This window comes from Papio anubis, chromosome 9, assembly GCF_008728515.1.
Source record: "Papio anubis isolate 15944 chromosome 9, Panubis1.0, whole genome shotgun sequence".
NCBI classification, from domain to species: domain Eukaryota; kingdom Metazoa; phylum Chordata; class Mammalia; order Primates; family Cercopithecidae; genus Papio; species Papio anubis.
In genome coordinates this window covers 97,228,697-97,251,781 of record NC_044984.1, presented here as the reverse complement: position 1 = coordinate 97,251,781, position 23,085 = coordinate 97,228,697, and the positions used below count along the sequence as shown (strand labels likewise).

General features: G+C 39.4%; 1 protein-coding gene and 1 long non-coding RNA gene across 4 annotated transcripts in view; both read left to right on the top strand.

Annotated features, from left to right (window-relative positions):
• PAH (phenylalanine hydroxylase) overlaps positions 1-2,691 on the top strand; it is a 74,738-nt gene extending 72,047 nt beyond the window's left edge. For both annotated transcript variants that reach the window (XM_021922819.2, XM_021922820.2), the window contains exon 13: positions 367-2,691. In XM_021922819.2, the coding sequence (XP_021778511.2) occupies positions 367-410 (44 nt within the window). In that variant the 3' untranslated portion in view covers positions 411-2,691. The remainder of the gene's footprint in view (positions 1-366) is intronic.
• A 5,172-nt stretch (positions 2,692-7,863) lies between these two features.
• Positions 7,864-22,994, top strand: LOC108581098. 2 transcript variants are annotated; one of them, XR_001892929.3, is made up of 3 exons: positions 7,864-12,893; positions 20,044-20,148; positions 20,410-22,994. It is a non-coding gene; the product is annotated as an uncharacterized LOC108581098 (long non-coding RNA). The 2 variants fall into 2 exon arrangements; XR_001892930.3 differs by lacking the exon at positions 7,864-12,893 and having other exon boundaries at positions 14,977-20,148; positions 20,410-20,475; positions 22,952-22,991.
• The last annotated feature ends 91 nt before the right edge of the window (positions 22,995-23,085 follow it).

Genomic DNA, 23,085 nt, shown 5'->3' with positions numbered 1-23,085 from the left:
AGGTGATTCTGACATTCGAGTTTTGTGTGAACCATACTATTAGGTTCAATGATTTTGCTTCCTGAAGCATCTGTAGATGGTAATGTAAAAGAGGAATGGAACGGCTAATAATTTGCCTGGGGAGAGACCTGTTAAGTCCTTCCCTGGGAAGTGACCTATGGAAAAGGGATGCTGATTACATTAATGGCTCTGGCATTTTCTAAAACATGCAAGTACTTATACCATAATGAAAGCTCCTTGAAAGTTGGGGTGGTATCTGGCTTATCCAAGAAGCCCACTTATCCCCCAGTGCTTTGCACTGTGGATACTTGAAGAGTGTTTGTTTATTATATGAGTGGCCCATTTTGAGGGTGTTTTTCTTTGTAGGTGAAATTGGAATCCTTTGCAGTGCCCTCCAGAAAATAAAGTAAAGCCATGGACAGAACTTGGTCTGTCAACTGTGAATCTATTGATGGAGATCCAACTATTTCTTTTATCAGAAAAAGTCTGAAAAGCAAACCTTAATTTGAAATAAGAGGCTTAAATCCTTTATAGAACAAGATGGAGAAACAACAAATAAGTCAAAATAATCTGAAATGACAGGATATGAGTACATACTCAAACGCATAATGGTAAATCTTTTGGGGTCATCTTTGCTTTAGACATGATAATCCCATACTCTCAATTGAGTTAAATCAGTAATCTGTCGCATTTCATCAAGGTTAATTAAAATTTGGGACCTGCTTCATTCAAGCTTCATATATGCTTTGTAGAGAATTCATAAAGGAGCATATAAGGCTAAATGTAAAACACAAGACTGTCATCATAATTGAATTAGTGGGCTTCCTATAAATTGTAACCTATGAAGTTTATTTTCTGTTGGAGTTAACTATGATTCCAATTACTGCTTTGTTATTGTACCTAAGTAAATTTTCCTTAATTCAGAAGCCCATTAAAATATTTATAAGCATTGAACTTCTTTAGTATTATATTAATATAAAACATTTTTGTATGTTTTGTTGTAATTACAAATACTGCTGTATAAGGTAATAAAACTGTGCACCTAATCCCCATAACTTCCAGTTTCATTTTCCAATTAATTATCAAGTCTGTTTTGGGAGACATTTTGAAGACATTTATTATGCAGCAGATGTTGACTAAAGGCTTGCTTGGTAGATATTCAGGAAATGTTCATTGAATAAATAAGTAAATACATTATTGAAAAGCAAATCTCTATACATGTGAAAATTTTATTTGTATTAGAAATAAAACATTAGTAGCTTAAGCAATTTTGCTGTTTCAGATATTTCCTGGAATGAAATATTCTTCTCACTGCCTTAGAAATACATTAGCTAGATAATTTTGTAACATGAGAAAATGGCCAGAGGCTCATATTTCCAACCCTTTGCAGGGGCTCCTTGTGACATTCAAAGTCATGCCTGGACAGGCAGCAGACTTTGACTTTTGTTGATTGTGTGTTTGCCATGAACACATGAATATCTGAGAAGCAATGGGGAGAAAAAACAATGTCTTTAAAGCTCTGAATTTGAAATTCTCACACTACTTTACATTTTATTTTGGAAATTGTTAAGTCTTAAAGAATTTCCATAGTGTTTCTTCAAGTGTAGTTCTCAGATCAGCTGTAGTATCATCAACAATAAATTCTGGGTACCTTCCCAGCTCCACCCAATTTGAATCTCTAAAGATAAGGCCCAGATACCTGTATTTTAAGTACCCCAAAATTATTATTTTCATTATTCATAGCCAAATTCTATCAGGTACATTCAGTTTGAGAAAACCTGACTTGTGCTGGTCAGTCTGCCACTGCCAATGATGCCAATGTGAATAAGCTGTTTCCCCTCTTCAGACCTCAGTGTCACTCTAACAATGAGGGAGTTAAACTTTATAAACCAAGGTCCATTGCAGCCTTGAAATATGATTCAAGTTTTCACATGTGTCTTCATATAGCTATCCCTGATCCACTAATGGGGTGTTACAATACCTGCTTACATAAGACAGCTGGGAGGAAGGAGGAATTTACTGAATGTGTCTGAAATTTCATTGTTTAGAAGTTGGAATTTTATGCCTGTATCTATGTTCATGCCTTTGTAAAACCCACTGATTTTAAAAGTGAAAATGGACTTTTTTCTCTGGTGTTACTCTAAACACCAAACAATCCCTGCAAAGGGATTATTCTGATGTTTCTTTATTTCACATGAAAAGTTAATTGTTGACTCGAACTTAGATAATATTTTTGACAATATTGAAGAGTGAGTTTTAGTCCAGTAAAGATGTTTTAATGAGCTTGAAGGTAAAGTTTTGGTTAAGTTATGATTTTCACAGGAAGTTACATACTGAATGAAATATAATGTTTGTACTTTTGGTAATGTGCTACTCAGTTCTTAACTCTTTTTTATCCAGATATAAAAGCCCAGTCTGTAGCAATGGGATTTAATAAATTTCCAATATGTGTTTTTATTTGTTTAATTTCTAGTAAATGAGCAATATTTTAGAAACAGTATCAGTCTTTACTGATAGATGATCTTGCTGAGTGCAATCCAGAGAAATACATAAAAAATTCCAAGTGTGAGGCGTTGATGTTTAATAAGGTTCTGAAAGTAGGAATCTGAATTTTAATTGTAGGTTTCTAAGTTATATAATTTAGTTGTGTTTCAAAAAATCCACTAATAAAATATCAGCTTTATAAAAACAGAAACCTTGACTTTATTTTCACCTCTGAAACCATTAGCACTTAGCACATAATAGATGCTCAATAATTTATTTTAAAACAATTGCTGAGTGAGCTGCATCACAAAGAAGGTAGCAAAGATTGTTGATCACAAATAAACTATTGTGTAAGAAAAGTTTAGAAACAACTAAATTTGTTAATTCAAGATGGATTAGAGACTTAAATGTTAGACCTAAAACCATAATAACCCTAGAAGAAAACCTAGGCAATACCATTCAGGACATAGGCATGGGCGAGGACTTCATGTCTAAAACACCAAAAGCAATGGCAACAAAAGCCAAACTTGACAAATAGGATCTAATTAAACTAAAGAGCTTCTGCACAGGAAAAGAAACTACCATCAGAGTGAACAGGTAACCTACAGAATGGGAGAAAATTTTTGCAATCTACTCATCTGACAAAGGGCTAATATCCAGAACCTACAAAGAACTCAAACAAATTTACAAGAAAAAACAAACTACCCCATCAAAAAGTGGGCAAAGGATATAACAGACACTTCTCAAAAGAATACATTTATGCAGCCAACAGATGCATGAAAAAATGCTCATCATCACTAGCCATCAGAGAAATGCAAATCAAAACCACAATGAGATACCATCTCACACCAGTTAGAATGGTGATCATTAAAAAGTCAGGAAACAACAGGTGCTGGAGAGGATGTGGAGAAATAGGAACACTTTTACACTGTTGGTGGGACTGTAAAGTAGTTCAACCATTGTGGAAGACAGTGTGGCAATTCCTCAAGGATCTAGAACTAGAAATACCATTTGTCCCAGCCATCCCATTACTGGGTATATACCCAAAGGATTATAAATCATGCTGCTATAAAGACACATGCACACGTATATTTATTGCGGCACTATTCACAATAGCAAAGACTTGGAACCAACCCAAATGTCCATCAATGACAGACTGGATTAAGAAAATGTGGCACATATACACCATGGAATACTATGCAGCCATAAAAAAGGATGAGTTCATGTCCTTTGTAGGGACATGGATGCAGCTGGAAACCATCATTCTCAGCAAACTATTGCAAGAACAGAAAACCAGACACCGCATGTTCTCACTTACAGGTGGGAATTGAGCAATGAGAACACTTGGACACAGGAAGGGGAACATCACACACCGGGGCCTGTTGTGGGGTGGGGGGACAGGGGAGGGATAGCATTAGGAGATATACCTAATATAAATGACAAGTTAACAGGTGCAGCACACTAACATGGCACATGTATACATATGTAACAAACCTGCACATTGTACACATGTACCCTAGAACATAAAGTATAATAAAAAAAAAGAAAATTTATAAATTAGTCAAAATTGTGATTTTTTTTTTTTTTTTGAGATGGAGTCTTGCTCTGTTGCCCAGGCTGGAGTGCAGTGGCATGATCTCGGCTCACTGCAACCTCAGCCTCCTGGGCTTAAGCAATTCTCCTGCCTCAGCCTCCCAAGTAGCTGGGATTTCAGGCACGCACCACCATACCTGGCTAATTTTTGTATTTTTAGTAGAGACGGGTTTCACCATTTTGACTAGGCTGGTCTTGAACTCCTGAGCTCAAGTGATCCACTCACCTTGGCCTTCCAAAGTGCTGGGATTACAAGCATGAGCCACCGTACCCAGACAAAACTGCGATTTTTTAAAAAGAAAGATATTACCCCTTATATCCAGTTTAGACTAGATTATGGATAGTTTGTATTTATGCTGCTTGGATAATAACTGCACTATGGTAAGTGCTTAATAAATGTTTGTTGATAAATAAAGATAAAAAATTACACTGGCGAAACTTCACTGTTGTCCATAGTCAGGCTGAAATGCTCAGAAAGCATTGAGTGACTTCCCTAACATTTGTAAAAAAAAAAAAAAAAAAAAAAATCAAGGAAACAAAATTAAGAAAGAAATAAAAATGTCTTTGGCAAAGGAAAGATTAAAAATGTGTTTAAAGTACTCTTCCCAGTAAAGTGTGCGTGCCCCCTCCACACACACAAACACACACACACACACAGATGGTCACTGCCTTTTAATAGATTTCCTGTGAAGTTTCAAAAGTAAAATTGCTTGAAACTTGAAAGTTGCTAAGAGTAGATTTTAATGTTCTCACCCTCCAAAAATATAAATATGTTAGGTGATGGATATGCCAATTACCTTGATTTAATCATTTCACAATGTGTGTGCACATATATGTATATGCACATGTATATATGCATATATGTATTGCACATATATATATACACACCACATTATACACCATAAATATATGTAATTTGTATGTGTGAATTTTAAAACTTCCTTTTAAAAAGATGTGCTTCTCTGAGAGATGGGATTCTTAAGTTTCCAAGAAAAGAAAACGTTACTAAAGAAATCATAACAGACTGTTAATTTTTAAATTTGCCTAAATGAATAAAAGATAAATAGTAATTAAGCTTGAACTGCGGTACTTATTTTTCCCTAGATCATTCTTAGGTGGTACATGATGCCCAGAGGAAGTAAGTGGATCAGCATCTTTCACTGACGTTATTAAAATTTTTCTATAGTTTGGATGCCTTTAATTTACTATTCCTAGAAGTAGACATAAATTAAGGAATATCTATTTTAAAAGAAAGAAACTTAGTCCTCTTTAAGGTCTCTTTATTCCAAAGGGTTCTCAAACAAATGTTAGCTGGACCTGTCTTGTCCCACAATCTTACCTTGCAAATGTAAGGTAAGTGAGTTGTGTCAAAGGGATAATTTTCATCTTTCCTTATGAGGGGCCTGGGGAGGATGGAATTTGGATTTAGAAAGGAAGAACTAAGATGTATGTTCATTTGTGACTTTGAGTTTCTCCCTCATGTCTCTCTTTTCAAAAGTGAATTTCTTTGAGAAGTCATTAATTCTACCACCACTCCCCGCCATTCCTCCTACCTCTCAGAGGCCATAGATAGGGCTAAGTTGAGAATTCCATCAGCAAAGGCACAGAGCAGCTGGCCCTTTCCCTAAGACCCACCCTGCCATGTATTGGAATAGAACACAGTTTAAAGCTGTTCGTTAGAGAGTCACCAGGCATCAAAAACATCCCAAAACAAAAAATTAGCTTGAAATACCTAACTTTGACTGCACAGTAACTGTTGGTCTAGAAAGGCTTTCCATCTCCAGCAGCACCCAAATACTGCTTCTGCCCACCTTCCCCAAATCTGTGAAGATAGATAAACTCTGTTTCCTTGGCCTAATAAAATAAATCAAGTTTGAGAGTGAAAAAGGAGGAAGCAGAAACTTTCCCAAACTTTCTGTTCGTAGAATGTCCTTGGGAAAGCCATGGAGGCAAGAGACTCTCTTTGAGGTCACTCTTGTGAAAAATAGCTACTAATTTCCCCGCATGGAGTGCAGCCTGGAATTACACAATAGAGGTTTTGTGACTGTGAAATCCACTGTATTGCTCCAGGAATATAACTTCTAAGACAAGGCACCTCAGCCTGGGGCAAAGAGAGAGCGGAGCAGACTATCCATGCCTTCCAGAGTGGAGATTCTCAGCACTGAGGACAGCACGCACATTTGGTGCCTTTACTGAGGGCAGGGAAGTGGGTGGTAGGCCTGAAAGCCATTTTTTTTTTTTTTTTTTTTTTTGAGACAGAGTCTTGCTTTTGTTGCCCAGGCTGCAGTGCAGTGGCACGATCTTGTCTTACTGAAAACTCTGCCTCCCAAGTTAAAGCGATTCTCCTGCTTCAGTCACCCAAGTAGCTGGTATGTACCATGACTCTTGGCTAATTTTTTGTATTTAGTAGAGATGGGGTTTCACCATGTTGGTCAGGCTGGTATCGAACTCCTAACCTCAGGTGATCTACCCACCTCGGCTTCCCAAAGTGCTGGGAGCCAACATGCCTGGCCGAAAGCCTATGTTTTTATACAGCAAGAGTCGGGCATGGGAAGAGAATGAGTTAGTACAAAGACCCGTAAACAAGATTATGACAATTATTTTGCTTAGAGTAAACGTTGAATAAATTTTGGCTGCATAAAGACCAAATGAAAAAATGTGTCATTTATCTCCTTAATGACAATGTCCAATGTCTTATATTTTACACAGACAAAAATCAGGTACCATTAAAAAAAAAAATAAGAAAGAAAAAAAAAGCAGTGCACTCCTACATGTTACGATTTGGGATAGAGATAGAAAGACGTAGCATATTTCAGGAGACTGCTCTGGTGATCCCAATTCAAGTGGCAGTTTTTCCATCAAGCTGAACCCACTTAAATAGATTCTTAATCTCCCCAAGTCTCAATTTGTTATCCGTAAGGTGGAGAAGATGCATGTCTATCTTATATGGTTGTCACAAAGATCAAATAACATATTGTGTATATGGAAGCCCTCAATCACTTCCAATATTATCTAACAACTTTAAATATTTATTATTCTTATTTAAAGGGCAAATGGGCTCTAATAAGAGTTGGTTATTATTACTCTGATCATCTTGATCCAGCAACATAATCCCAACTGACAACTCTCTCCAAAGAGATGACAACTGTAAAGAAGCTTCCAGTTGAGAAACGAATTTTAATTAAAGTACAATTTAAACCTTTTAACGCACACTGCACATGCACACACACACATACATGTACACACATGTGCATGTGTTATGAACAATAAAATAATAAAATTTACATCAACTTGAAACTAAAACTATCTTGAAAATGGCAACTTTAGAGATTGAAATTGAAATTTCCCATTTGAAGCTTAAGGCAATAGACCTTCATTCATCCACCCTCATTTCTGACATTGTTCTTCATTTTGCAACCTCCTTTCTCTCATGAAGCTGCAGCATTACCAGACTTGTAGATCATAACCTTCAAAAAGTCAGCATTTGCTTCACTGCTAAAGACATTTCTTGAAATGATCTGTCTCTGTGTCCCCAACCAAATCACATTTTGAATCCAAATTGTAACACCCACAAGTTGGGACAGGGACCTCATGGAAGGTGATTAGATCATGGGGGTGGTTCCCCCATGCTGTTCTCATGATAGAGAGTGAGTTCTCATGAGATCTGATAGTTTTATAAGGGGATTTTCCCCGCTTTGCTCTGCGTTTCTCTCTCCTTCCACCATGTGAAGAAGGACGTGTTTGTTTCCCCTTCTGTCATAATTATTAATTTCCTGAGGCCTCCCCAACCATGTGGAACTGTGAGTCAATTAAATCTCTTTCCTTTATAAATTATCCATCTCGGGCAGTTCCTTTTAGCAGCGTGAGAACAGATTAAAACAATTCTTTCAGCTGGGGGTGTTGTGCAGTGCACGTTTTATGAAATAGTTAACGCTTTAACATAAACAACATTGATTTAAAAAAAAATCATGCTACAGACAGGTTGTTTTACTAAGGAACCAGTACAAGAAAGCATGACTTCACTTTGCTGCCCAATTCTAAGGTAATTTTGGAGAGTGAGATCTGGGAGGCTTTTTGTGTTTCCAGGAACAGGAAGTGGAGAACAATTTTTAACATAAAAGTCGCTGGCACTGTGGCCATTTCACCCTTTGAGCACATTGCAGCCTACAGAAAAAGTTAATTTAGGAGGCAGAATAAAAAATTCTTGCAAAATAGGGTAAGACAAACCAGTCCCTCAAATATGAGGAAGTGATAAGAAAGCACCCTGTTGCTGCAGGAATATTGCTCCATCCCCACTCATTAAAGGATTGTAGAATAAAAGTTGCTAAAATCTGCCACCAGGTGTATAGTTTGACGAGGGGGAAAGATAATCCATTAATATACAAGGTTTTAAAACTCAATGTATTGCACTTTTCGGGCTTAATTCCACAAGTTTTTATTTGAAAATAAAATAAATGCTTTATTCGGGCTCAGTGAAAGACTAGACACATTAAAATGATTACTGCAAGGGCGATGCAGCAGAACCTCTATTGCTCCACCGTGTGTAGTTGATTTAGGATATTAGTCTTTTTGCCTAAGCACTGCTGGATTCCTCGACCTCTTTTTCTCTTCCTTTCCCAGGAACGCTCCAACCTGAAAGGGAGCGCCTTGCACGCATCAGTCCTGACTTAGAATCAGCTTAGTTGGAACCAGAAACACGCTGCATTCATCTCAAGAGATTCAACCCTCATCGTTCCACAAATTTAGTTTATATTTGATGAACTTAAAGTTGCATCCCGTCAACATACAGGTGGGGATGGTGGGTTTAAAACCAGTCCCATCCCCAGTTTGCCTCAGAATCCCCAAGGCCAGCATGACTGCTTGGAGATCAGGAGTGAAGCTGGGAATGACCATTTGGCTACTGCAGCCCTCACCTTGCGCTTTTCCGCATAGATTTGTTTTGTGGGGCAGGGGAGAGAACTGGGGCGGTGGTGGATAAATTCTGGGGGATCGGGGAAAAGAGAAAATGAGAGGTGTCCGAATAAGGTTTTCTAAGTCCTCAAAGAGAAATGGCACTGACGGAGAACCCGAAAAGAAACATTCAGATTCTCCCCAGCAGTGATTTGCGCTGCAAAGGGCGCAGAAACGCGGCTCTCAGGCCTTGCCTGCGAGTGGGTTAATTAGAACCAATCCAGGTTCTGCAGCCCCCGACTCCTCCCTGCGGTTTAGCAGAAGGTAGGCGGGCTGCCCCAGACCTTAAATACCCACGGGTCGACGCCGGCCAGAACCACGGACAGCTCCCGCCCTGTGGCCCTTGTGTCCTCCCTGCGCTGTGCCGTCTGCAGTTTCACCCGGAGGACGAGGAGTGTGGCTGCAGATCGGGTCGGCCTGCCCTTGCTCTGCTTCTTCCCCACCCACACTTGGTGGGTGTCTTCTAGGCTGCCCAGCCTTGAACTAAGCACCCCAAGAGGAGTTAGAGCCCGAGAGATGAGAAAGAGGCGCCCGATGAAGATCTAGGTCAGTTCCTCTCTGGGAGCTCAGCTACTGCGCCCGAGAGGCAGCGCTCAGACAGCGGCGAGGAGGCGGCCGCGGAGCCCCCGGAGGAGATCGGGGATGAAGGCCTGCTTTGAAAGTTTCCCACGTCGTTCAGGTACTACTTCATTTGAGAACTCTGTTTGCTCACGAATGAGAGAGAGACTAGAGACGTGTCAGAGGCCTCACTGTAGAGTTGAACTGAGGTTTCCCAGCATAACAAGTGCAGTCCTCATCCACTTTCCCCTCCCCATCCCTTCTCCACGCTCTTTCTAACTTGGTTCTTCACGGAAAGAGGTTGGCCAGATGTGAAATTCACTCATCCATCACCCTTCCCCTTTTCCCAGCCACTGGGAGGTCTTCACACTCCCCACCTCCCTTTTTCCCAGACCTGCCAATCTTCAGGTCTCATGGAGAGAGATGAGAAGAAGGCTGGGTCTCCAGGGTCCAGATGGGTTGGGACCTGGGGGTTCTCTCCTAGTGGAAGGTGGAGAGGGAGTGTGAGATCCTTCTGCTTCCGGTTGGTCTTTCTACTGGCTTCTGTTTTAAGTGCAGGCGAGAGCTCAATGAAAAAGTCTGTTTCTCCAAGACTGAAGAAGCTTTTTGCAGGTGCAATCTTTGTTCAAAGAGTTGGACCTTTCTTTGTGTATGTGTGGGGAGGGGTGTGAGGGGATGTGTGGGGAATTCTGGGAAGCATATTTTAATACATTTGATCAATGGCTTCCAAGTGTTTTGTCTCTGTTAACCCCCAAAGGACTCAGGGCTAGTCCTAGAGAGAGTGGGAAGCTGGACCTAGGCAGTGGGGAGAAGATAGAGGAAGGTGGAAGGTGGCCACCAAGTTTTCTTCTTGGTTGGGCATTAGAATGGGAATGCAGACATGCTGTTGTCTTTAAGGATTCAGAATATAAATTACTGCTATTGGTTATGGGCATCTAACTAGAATCAGAAGCAGGAAGTGTTTGTAAAAGGGTGTCTGGAAATCTGAAAACTAAATATTCAGTTAGGCTTTACCTACTTAGTTGAAAAGAGAAAAAAACAACCACCTGATATCTTCAGGCCAGTGCTGCATGCTCTAAAAAGACACTATTTGGGGAGTACAAAAGAATACACCAACATGATCTCTGCAGCAGATGTCGCAATACAAGCCAAATGTCCACTAGTAAGAGATTGCTCAGAAAATTAGTATCTATGTAATAGAACATTGTTCAAGAGTTCAAAATGAAGTAAATCTATAAATAATGACCTAGGGATGTCTATGAGGTATTTTTAAGCAAACATAAAGCATGAACACATTTCCATTTTTTGAAAAACATTATTAATGGTGTATATGTATGTACATGGCATATATGTATATTTGTATAATCACAGAGGATAAGAGAGACCAGCAACTGGGAATGTTGCTGGTGGTTACTACTGGCTCTGAAATGATGGTCAAACACTGCTCTTGCTCTTTACCCCACATACTGTTTTAAAAAGAAGAAAGATAATGTGATCAAAGGTAATTCGAACTTGTTACTGTTGCTGTTTTTATTTTTATTTTAATGTTTTATGCAATAAAAAATTACTGAAATTTGAGGATAAAAAGCAAGTCGTGAAGATTTCAATGACTGATCCATCTCTCCCTTTCAATCCCTTGAAGTAAAGATTCATCATCTAGAATTCAGACCTGCTAAGACCAAAGATGCTTTGTCTCAGGTGAAAATTTACATGAAATGTAACATTTCTAAGCCGATTGTCACCATGTTTATTGATGCCTTAAAACAAGAGCTCGGATATGGACATGGTAACCCAAAAGAAAGAGGTAAATCGTTGTATTTCTCTAAGCAGAGGCTCTGAATCTAAATCAGAGGCTCTGAGGATGGAGATAAAGTTCTGCCATTTCCCTGGATTGGCTATGATTACAAACCTGTTCCACTTTAAAGGCAATTCCTGGAATTACCATGTGCCACAGTCTACACACAACTTTACTATTTCGAATCTTTCTAGCTAAAGAGAGAGCAGAACATCGTGGTTAAGCAAGGGCTGAACATGGTTTTGCCATTCACTCAATACATGACCTTAAGCAAGTTATTCATCACCTTGTGCTTTGGTTTCCTCATTGGTAAGGTGAGAATATAACAGTATCCACCTTATAGGTTTGATGGGAGTGTTAAGTAAGACAAGCCTGTAAGGAGCTTAGGAGAGAGCTAACTGTAGTAGTTATCACTAATCCTACGTGGAAAAAATGCAAATCAAGGAGAGTTGAAACTTGTTGGAAGCAGATTGGTCCTTTTTGGGTAAAAAATATCCATAATGAACAAGAGGGATGGAGCTGGAGATTATAGGTTAAGGAACCTGAGGCTACAGTCTGCATAGTTAGATGGAATAACGTGGAAGGTTTGAGTCAGGACCTCTGGATTCAACTCCCAGCTGTGCCACTTACCAGCTATTCCCACATGAACAAATATGTTACCTCTCTGTACTTCTTGTTAACTACAAAATGCCAACAATATTACACACTTTCTATGCAGACTGTGAAAATTAAATGAATTCTAAGCATTCAATACATGTTAACTACCATCTGTCTCTTACCCTCTAAAAGCAAAATTGTTTCAGATGCTCTCAGTGACCCTCCCCCCCACCCTTCTGCCCTTTCCTCTTTAGTGCAGAATGGCTGACTGCCAACTGCCAGCTCCTGTTTCTCTTTTTAAAAGTTTTATTCAGGTTCTAAAGCACTTTTCCTTTATGGTAGGCCAAAAGTTCCTAGGAATTAATAACTTCCCATCATTCCTCTACCAATGACCAGTAAGAACTGGTAGAGGCTTTCTCCCTCACTGACTCTCAGAGGCAGTAAGTTGAGTTGCCCACAATAATAGCTGCCTGCTTGATAACACTCCGTGTAATTATTACCTTTCTTTATCTGTCTCTATTTCCCATTTTTCAATTTTTAGTTTCCAGCTATACTATTTTCACCAGGATCCTTTTCTCAGAGTCTGCTTCTGAAAGACCCAAACTAGGACACATGTGCATATGATGATAATGATGACAACGACAAAGACAGTGATGATGATGATGATATGATGATGATGATGATAGTGTGTGTTGCTCACCCAAGCTTCTGCATTGCTTTTCCCCCCAAGATTCTCATCTATATGCCCTTATCCTATAAATGATTAATTCTAATGTCTCCTTTTTCTCTCTCTTACCTCAGGTATCTTCTTTTCTCCTTCTTATGGTTTCCTTGTTTCCATGGAAAAATACAAGATCTTGACAACTGCCATCACCTGGTAACCAATCATGAATCTGGTATGGACCACTTTCACCCTGTAAGTAAAATGCACTTGTTTATCTTAATTCCACCTTACAACGTATTGGTTATACTCTTGAACCTTCCAAAAAGAAGATTCCAGGCAGGCTTTTTATCTGCACTGAAAATAAGTACCATCATTGCCACTATCATGCAGGAACCTGACAGGCAGATCCCTATCTTTCCTAAGAATATGGCTAGAAATTTAGGCCAATTAATATGTTGTACTATAAAAACTCTAACCCCAAATATATAGACAAAGAAAAATTGAACTCTCTTGTTCACATGTAACTTGGAAAGAGTAATTCCATGTAGTAGAGTGAGTAGTCTGGAGTGAATAGTCTGGGCTGGGTTTACATCTTGCCTCCTCCACTCCTAGCTGGGTAACCTTGGGGAATTTATTTAACCTACCTAAACTTTGGTCTCCCAGTTTGCAAATTGGGGATAATGAAAATAATACATACTTCACATTCTTTTTGGTAAGGATTATATATACTATATATAGTAATACTTAATACAGTGACACATAGTTAGTGTCCAGGAAATGTTAGCCCTTGTTATTCCTATTGATAATAATAATAAACAGCAATAGAATCTTGCTGAGGAACCATAAGGGACCTCATGGTACATACCGGATTTATAAATCTCAAAGCTGAAAAGAGACCACAGACATTCTGCAGCACAGAAATTCCCCAACTGAGGTCAGGTAAGGTGACCTTCTCAAAAACACAGGATTCATTTCAACAAGGAAATGTAGTGATTGCTTACTGCATGATAGATATGATTGTTGATATTGGGTTTGTTACTGTGGGTACCACAGGCTAAGAGGAGAGCTAGTTTTTGGAACACAAAAAGGCTATAATTTCAGGCAGAATCTGTTTATTGGGATCTAGCAGGTGTCCACGAATAATACCTAACTCCAGCTGAAAATAGAAAATGATTTCTCTTTCCCAGGCCAAGAATATTTCCAGGAACCAATCTACTTTGAAAGGGGAAGTGGGGCTTCTTGGATAAAGTTTCCTGGAGAGAAAAGGAGTTCTAATTAGTATGGGCACTAAGGTGAGGGTAGATAGAAACAGAGAAGGGAGTAGCATGCTTCTGTCTGGTCACCCTCAGTGGGTTGATATCTTGATCAGCTGGTTGGTCAGTTCCTCGGACAGAATGAGGATCCACAACATGTAGACCGTATCACTGCCTAGGAAACACACAGTGGTGCTTGCCCTAGGAATTTCTGCCCTTTCTTTCCAAGACCCCACATTGGAGGCTGTATCCAGAGTGAACTACTGAAATTATTTTAGAACTTTTAACCCAAATAAAGCTGGGCTGCATTGTGTCCTGTTTTAGAAACAGTACTTCTTTCTAAAGAAATGTCATCCTGGCAAAAAAAAACAAAAACAAAAAACAAAAAAAACCAACCAACCAACCAAACAAACAAAAAACCTTGCGGAGCAATATAGTGCTTCACTGGAATCTTTGGAAAGGACAACTTATGGGAAATTCCACTTCTTGCCATAGAGTAAAATGCCCTGATGCACCACAAATTGCTCTTCTCTCTTTTGCCTGTACTTTTTATCAGTCTCAAACCTCCAGGTTTTTCTTTCTGTCTCATATTTATCTTCCTATCCCCTGACTTTCTGACTCTAAAGATAACAGTGTTATGGTACACACCATGATCTCTGAAACCAAATTGGCTAATTAGCTTTGAAGCCTGGCACTATTATGGTTTGTTTGTGGCCTTGGAGAAGTTGCCCAACACCGGTTGACATATATTATATTAAATTTTACCTTGTGCCAGGCAGGTATTAAGTAACTAGCCCAAAGTTACTTAACTAGTTAGTGATAGAGCCAGGACCTGGCTCAAGTAGCTTGACTCCAAATCTCACGTTTTTTATTTTATTTTATTTTTTAGTGGAATCTTTCTCTGTCGCCCAGGCTGGCACAGTGCAATGGTATGATCTCGGCTCACTGCAACCTCCGCCTCCTGGGTTCAAGTAATACTCCTGCGTCAGCCTCCTGAGTAGCTGGGATTACAGATGCATACCACCACACCCAGCTAATTTTTTTTTTTTTTTTGTATTTTTAGTAAAGACAGGGTTTCACTATGTTGACCAGGCTGGTCTTGAACTCCTGACCTCAAGCAATCCTCCCACCTTGGCCTCCCAAAGTGCTGGGATTACAGGCGTGAGCCACCATGCTTGGCCCAAAGCCCAGATTCTTGAGGACTATGCTGTTCTGCTATGTTATGCCTGAGTTTTCTCATCTTTAAGATGGGGATAATAATAATACTGCTTCATGGCAGGAAAAATAGTGTACTGGGGAGTGTTAAGGCTATAAATGTATTAATTCCCTTCTGACATCAAATGATTTTCATGGTTGCATTTTACTGAGTCAACTAAAATTCGGAGACATTAAGTTACTTTTTTGTAGTCTCCCTGGTAAGTTGCTGAACAGAGCTGGGCTTAAATTTAAATCTACACTATTTCTAGTTGAGGCATTCAAACTCATACTCAGCCATCTGAGGATGATGTAATATTGGGTGTGTGATTTTTACCTTCCTGGGCCTCAGTTTTCTCACCTTCAAATTTAGGGTGTTCACCTCACAACCCGTGATAATTATAAAAATTAGATATAAAAATGTAATGTGTAGACCTTCCAATGGCATGGAAATGTTATGTATGGTATTGTTAAGTATTATTGGGACTTTCTAGAAGTGTTTGCCTAAGTTGCGTGGAGCTGGGGAATAAACAAAGTTTCGTGGAAACAGCAGACACGTCGAAATCACCCAAGGACACCACAGATGGCCATTCAGCCTACTGGGGGATCTAGTAAGAGAACTTACTGAGGAGAAGTTAGAGGGGAGGCTGTTAAGGTACCTGAGACCAGAGACACAGGAAAATTAGCTGTTCCCGCTGTACCTGTGGGGATGGGAGGAGAATCCCTGTTCTGCTGGAACAATAGTGCTTCAGAGAGGCTACTACTTACGGTGAAGAAGGAAACTTTAACAGTGAGGTCATGAAGACCACAATCACCTACACATCCAAACTTCCCTTATCCCCTGTCCTAATAGAATCACCGTACTTGCCTTTCCTTTGAATGTGGGTTGCCTCAGGCATTTGTTCAACAAATATTTGTTAAGCACCTATGATGTGACAGACATTATTCCAAAGCATACAGGCAAGATTTCTGCTTTTATAATATCTGTGTCCTGATATAGGGAGGCAGGAGGGGAGACTAAAATAAACAAATGAAGGATATGATTATTTTGTCTGATAAAGACTGTGAAGAAAATAAACATCTGATTGCTTATCAAAATCATCTTTGGTCATAGATCATGATATACTTTTGCCAAATAACCTCAAGGTGCTCAAAGAATTGAGTGGCATTCCTGTATAGTTTCTCAGCACCTGCAACTATAAAAAATTGGGAAAAACCCAAGCAAATATAATCAATACTGTTCCTGTTTCATTTTAGTAACAAATACATTTTATATAAACTAAGAGGGTTAAAAAATTTTCCATCTTTCTAATTAAAAAATGCATTTCCAATTATAGTACACTTTTGTGGTTAGCAATTATTTATAAATTGTGTATTAATAATATTTGTAAATATCACTCAATCCAAAACACATTTTAACCTTCAGGATCTTAGAGTCATGGAAAAAATTTTTTAAAGAGGCTTAATTTATATTCTTTTTTTTTGTGAAGATCAATAAAATGCTTTTAGGAATAAAATATATTGCATTGCAACAAAATTTTGTGAGCAATATGAAATGAAAATATGGTTTCCAGAAAAGAGGACAAACATAAAATTTCTAACTATTAGCAAAGTGCATACCACAACTTTTGGCTGGATTATTGTGAGAATCAAGTTGCAATGGAATCAGATTTCAAAGGGATACAAATAGAATAATTAACTAACTGTTTTATTTTAAATGTGAATATTTTAATACACCAGGGATTACATTTTTATGACATAGGATAAATTTTTAGATGATAACTTAAAAATATCCGAGGGGTATACACATTTGCAAAATTCTTTTAGAGAGTGTGTAAGATTTGAATATCACGTGTGTAATCTTTAGACTGCACTATACTTAGAGGCCTCTAGATGGAGTCTCTCCTCACATGTTGCCCAAGTTCCACAAGAATAACTTGGAAGGGTGGAGAGCTCTCATTTGCATTAACTGCTCCACAAATTATTAAAAAGGCCTTGATGGGAAGCTCACTGGAAGGAAAATGTGGCATAGTGGAAATAGCAGTAGATTTTGCTCAGTATTAGTTTTCCCGATTCTTCTCTTAACTAGTTCATTGGCTCTCTGAGCCTCAGTTTCCTCATTTGAATTATGAGTGGTAGGATACATTCATATAAAGAACACAGACTCTGGGACTGGACTGTCTGAGCTCAAATTTCAGCTTTGCTACTTACCAGCTGGGTGACCTGATATATGTTTTTGATATCTCAGGGCTTTCTGTCTGTCATCTAATAACCTTAATAGGAATGATAGTAGTACCTATTGAATAGAGTTGTTGTGATGATTAACCAAATTAACATCTATAAAGTGCTTTGAATAGTACCTAGCACATAGATATAGTTATTACTTATTACCCTAACTATTAATATTACTATAATCATTAACATGGCTTTTGAAAAAATGAAAATGAACAATGCATGGGAAATGCTTTAAACCCCATGGCTGCTACACAACTAAAAGAAATGCTAACAAATCACATTAGCTATGGTGCTTTCAGCAGCAAATTACAAAAACAGAAACAAAACTAAACTGGGTTTAACCTATGAGGAGATTTATTATTTCCTATAACAATAAGCCCATATATGTGACAGTAAGCCCACATATGTGACATATATATCAGTGTTATAATTCCAGGCTCTGCCCCGTGAGGTGTTGTCTTTGTGCCCACAGTGTCTTCCCTCTCACTCACAAGACAGCTACTACTGGAAGCTGAAGCCAGGTACTTCCTTTTTCCCTTCCATCTAATTGGCCAACATAAGTCAGGTGCTCACCTCTGCATCACAAATATTTCTTAAGGAAGTTCCACGCACTGATTGCCTTAATCCCGGTGTCTGAACTGACCACTGGTCCATGGGATACTGTGACTAGGTTAGGACAATCAAGATTCAGACCCTGGAACTGGAGATGTGAGTCACGCGTCTGTCAGTGTCCCAGCAGGGAGCAGACAACACATTGAAACTAGTTTAATGAGAATTTAATAAAGTGACTATAAAGCTGTGGTCAAAGTTTAGGGAACTCAGCAAGGGATGGTGCAGTGTCCAGGGCTGGCAACAACAGGAACCAATACTGCCCTCAGCCTGAGGATTAGGGGGCTGTTATTAAAACACAAGTGCCGAGAATCAGATAGGGAGGGTTGCCCAAGAGGTTCTTTGTGCATTCATAGAGGGATGCTGTCAACTTGCAACTACCTAGGAAAAAATGAAACCAGAAGAATAGATACCCACCCTCACTCTGAAAGCCACAGTGCAAGGAAGCCATTAATGCCATCAGTGCACACCCATCACCAGATCAGGCACTCAGATTCTAGGTCACAGTGGAGAAGGATAAGCAAACGGAATTATGAGCATAAATGGACATTGAATACACATGAGCTGTACAGAGGAGGGGACAGATACCTAAACAAAATCATATCCTGTTAGGAAAGAGGAAGAGGAATGCTCGTTAGACGTCTAACACAATTCACTATAAGTATTCTTTTTCAAAATAAGATTGTTCTGTTTTGGTTTCAAATATAAATTATCTACAATTGAAGATATCTTTAATTTTTAAGTAAAATTCCTCCTCAAAGGAGAGGCACAAAAAGATAATAAAAAAAGCTGAACTGTCACTTCTTGATGAGAGATTCAGGGAAAGATGGATGTCTTGACCTTTCAGGGAAAAGTGAAGAAATCCATTCCCAGAAGGGATTGCAAAGGGAAGTGGCTGTTCCCTTGATAAGGCCAAAGAGGGCAAGCCTAATGAGGCCTAAGCCAGTTACATGGTGTAATTTACTGAATGGTGTTGGCTGCCTTGCAACGTTTCAAGGCAATCTTTTTGCAACACATGATTAGTAGGAAAAAGAGATTTGGATTTTGCCATTTTCCAAAGGAAACTTGACTACATTTAGTAATACAGAAAAATGTTCTCTTTGGAAAGGCTCATATTTCTATGCAAAGTGGTGTCCCAAGTCAGAATTTACACAATGTATTATTGCATAGTGTATGAGGATCAGCTAATTAGTTCTGAACTAAATGTCAAGATAAACAAACCCAACCTCTAAAGAACTCCAAGAAGCTCTGTGACTAAGTGTCACCATCAAGGACAAGAAGAGTCTACACCAGTGATTCTCAACTCTGGCTACGTATTAGAACTTTTTGGGAGATTTGAAAATTTTCTGGGCCCAGATTCCACCCAGAGCAATTAAATAGGAGTCTCCTTCAGTAAGGTACAGGCATTGGTACTTTTTAAAAAGCTCTCCAAGTGATCCTCATCTGCTTCTAGGGTTGAGAAGCTCTGGTCTATAGGACGTCTGTATTTCCAGTAGATGCAGCATGCTCAAATCAATCAGATCAGTTGCTGTGCTGATGCGTCAATTCAGTCCAAGTAGCCATGTTAGCATGTAGAGCCTATGACTGTTTTGCTGTGTCTTTTAGCCAGATATTGAGCCAGCACAATAGAGTGGTTAAAAAGGAGGGCTGCCTGGGGTCAAATTCTGCATCCACTCATGGGTTATGTGACTTTGGAAAAGTCACTTAACTCTTTTGAGGCTTAGTTCCATCATCTGTAAGATGGGCGCAATGGTAGGAAATACAACACAGATTGTGCTGAGTATTAACTTAGAAAATATTTATGGAAGTCTTAGAGCAGTGCCCATCACAGAGTGAGTCCTCACTAAATGTAGTCACGTGTCTAGATTTAAGCCAACTGGAAGTCCCAGGAGGATCCCTATACCTTGCCCACTGGCTTTGTAGAGTTCTGTCTAGCAGGGGGTTGGGGAGGAGAGGTTGTTGAAGTAACTGGATATTTTGGCCCCTCCCAATCCAGAATATATGCATCTATGAGATGCTTTGGAGTATTTCTGCATGACAGGTAAGGACTTTAAGAATGAAAACGACTACTATTTCTGCCAATAATTGTCACCGTTTATTGATTGCATCAGGTACCCTGTCAGACAGTTTCCATCTTCTCACAATCTTCACAAGAATCCTACAGAAACAAGATGTACACCCTGATTTACTGATGATAATCCTTCAGCCCAGAGATGGTGAGTAACTTTCCCAAGGTCATCCAGCTAATAAATGACCAAATTGGGATTTAAACCCAGGTCTCTCTCGCTTCAGACCTCATGCTTTTTAAACAAAGCCATGTTGCCTGCCTTCAATGACATTCTCCAACCTTAGAACTGTGGTAATTTCTTATCTTAGGGGGAAAACAAACAAAAAAAACCCTAAAACAAAATCTCTGGCTGAACAAATGGGACGTGTCCTAAAGATGGAGCCTTCTCAGCAAATCTCTTCCTTTCTAGGTACCACAGGTCTAGAGAACAGAAGTTAAGGGCAGACATTGTGGAACTGGCTTTGGGCCGTGAAGAGTAAGTAAACCCGTTATGTAGTATTCTGGGATCCAGAGCCTTCCCTGGAAGGGGACATTTTTAAAGGGAATATTTTTCATCATGCAGGATGGGCCAGCAGGTAATGTTGCTCCATGAAGAGAGGGCAGTGTCTGCCTTTGGTGCTCCTCTGAAGATGGGCTCTCTTTACTGATGGATTCAGTGGTTGGGAGTGATCAGTGGGCGGAAGGCTGCTCACAGCCCATCTCTTAAGAAGTTAACAGAAGTCAATCCATACAATTAGTTCAGAAACCCACTACCTACCTACTCCTGGGAAGGCTACCAGAACTATTATAATCTCACTTTCTTCTGGCCCAAATGGAGATACTTGGTCACACGTGAATCTTTACTGAGTTTGAAAAGTGCTTATGTGAAGTCTCTTACAAACATAACATTTTTAATCACATTTATAAAAATATATTTAATGAACTCATCACAATGACAAAATGTCGATAATAATAGCCTAGGTTTGTTGTTTTTTTTAATGTGCCAAGCTTTACATATATTAACCCACTTAAGCCTTACTATAACTCTATGAAGTATTGACCTATTTTTTCAGCTGAGGAAAGTGTAGCCCAGAGATGCTGAGTAATTGCGTGATGGATTGTGTGGTATTTCTCTATTATCTATCAGGACCCAACAGGAACAGAAGGAATACTCAAATTGAGTAAACTGGGAGGAATTCATTATGGGGACTGGATACAAGCAATGGGCAAGTCGTAAAAAATTATATATATAAAAGGAATAGGCAAAGCCCCACCCCTAAGCTTAAACGGAAAGAAAGACCTTTAACAGTAGCTGTTACATTGAGTAGAGGGAGGTAGCCAGGCCACATGGCCCAGCAGGGAGGCAGCTAGGGGAATAAATATGCCAATCACTCCCCTCTTTCCCTCTGATCTCCTGCAGCACTCTCCATCGGCTGAACCCAACTGGAAGTCAGAGGGCAAAGGGTCCATGACTCAGTCCATTCAGGCTGACCCGCCTGGGACTCAGAGTAGAGCAGACAAGGGTGGGGAAGGAAAACTAATGCACTTGGAGAAGCAAACGGGAAATATTCAGGCACATCTGACATCAGTTTGGCCAATCAGCTCCCCTCTCTCTGACTGTAAACACAGAGATACAGAAACTGTCATTAGAAATGAATAATGTTAATGATCCATGACAGAAAGCTCGTGAATTTAGCTTGTGAATTTCTGCTGCTGAGGAGGCTTGAGCTGCTTTCATTCCTTCTACACATCGGGATCGGAGCTCCCCAGTGCCTTTCTGATACATGGTTACTTCTGCTTCACCTAATCAAAGGCACTTACTGCCGCTCAGAACCTGAGGCCTCCAACTGAACAACGCCCAGGTTTTCTCTCCATCACCTCCTGTTCTCTAGTATGAGTAGTTAGATTACTGCTTTTATGTCTGTCTTCCCAACTACAGTCCACAAAATGGCTCATATTTAACAGTAATACAAATAAAGAGAAAAAGGAGAGAAGACAAGAACAAAAAGTAATGATTTTAGAAACTTGGAAAGTAGAAACTTCTTTGGTATGCTGCTGTTGAAAACCACTGGTCTCACCTTCCACTTTCTCACATTGCTGTTTCAGAGAAAAACTCAGTTATACTTAATTATAGGGCTGTAATTTTTATAGGGTTGGTTATTCTGGTTAGCCAAACTTACTGGTTATCTGTTGAGAGCCTTTGAATTTTAATTCTAGCTGACACATTTGTTAAAATATTATTAGCTTTCCTTTCTTCCTTAATGAGTACTGAATCTTCCCGGAGAAAAAGCTCCCAGTCATTTACCTGGAATTTTTATACATATTTGCAGCAGTTCTTTGAGCTCCCTGAAGAACGTAATTAGAAACATAACATTCACTCAGATTTTCTGCCCTTCTTTGTAATAAGTCAATGAGCCAGTCATTTATTCCACAAATATTTGTTGATACCTATTGCGTGCCTGTCTCAGCAGTTCTCCGAGCAGGGGCTACAAAAATACAAAGATTGTCTTTTCATGAGGAGCAACTTGGAGTCTTAGCTCTTGGTACTCCCTCTGTCTAGTAATATCCATTTTTATACTTAGTATTTTAATAAATAACTCTTCCTCAAATTATTTTAAAACACATAGTAACAGAAAAAAATTATTTATTTATTCTACTTTCTCTTAATTACCCCTGTGGGGAGCTTGGCAGGGCAGACTCTGGGTTTCCAGCCAAGGTCTTTCTGTCCACCTGGGGGCAGCAGACCCTCACACAGAAAAGTACCTTGAAGGAAGCAATTGGCTTTCTGAGCTCCTGACTTTCAAACACAAGTCTTCAAAATTGTGGATCCATGAATATTCTAAAGACTTATACTCGAAAGATGCTTCTAAAATCAAATAAATTTGGGTTGAACCAAGTTCAATAGGTTTAAACCCTGCAGGACTTCTCACAGTGTTTAATATACTTTTTTTCTTTTCTTTTTTCTTTTTTAGACAGAGTCTCACTCTATTGCCAGGCTGGAGTGCAGTGGCGTGATCTTGGCTCACTGCAACCTCCGCCTCCCAGGTTCAAGTGATTCTCCTGCCTCAGCCTCCCGAATAGCTGGGACTACAGGTGCCCAGTGCCA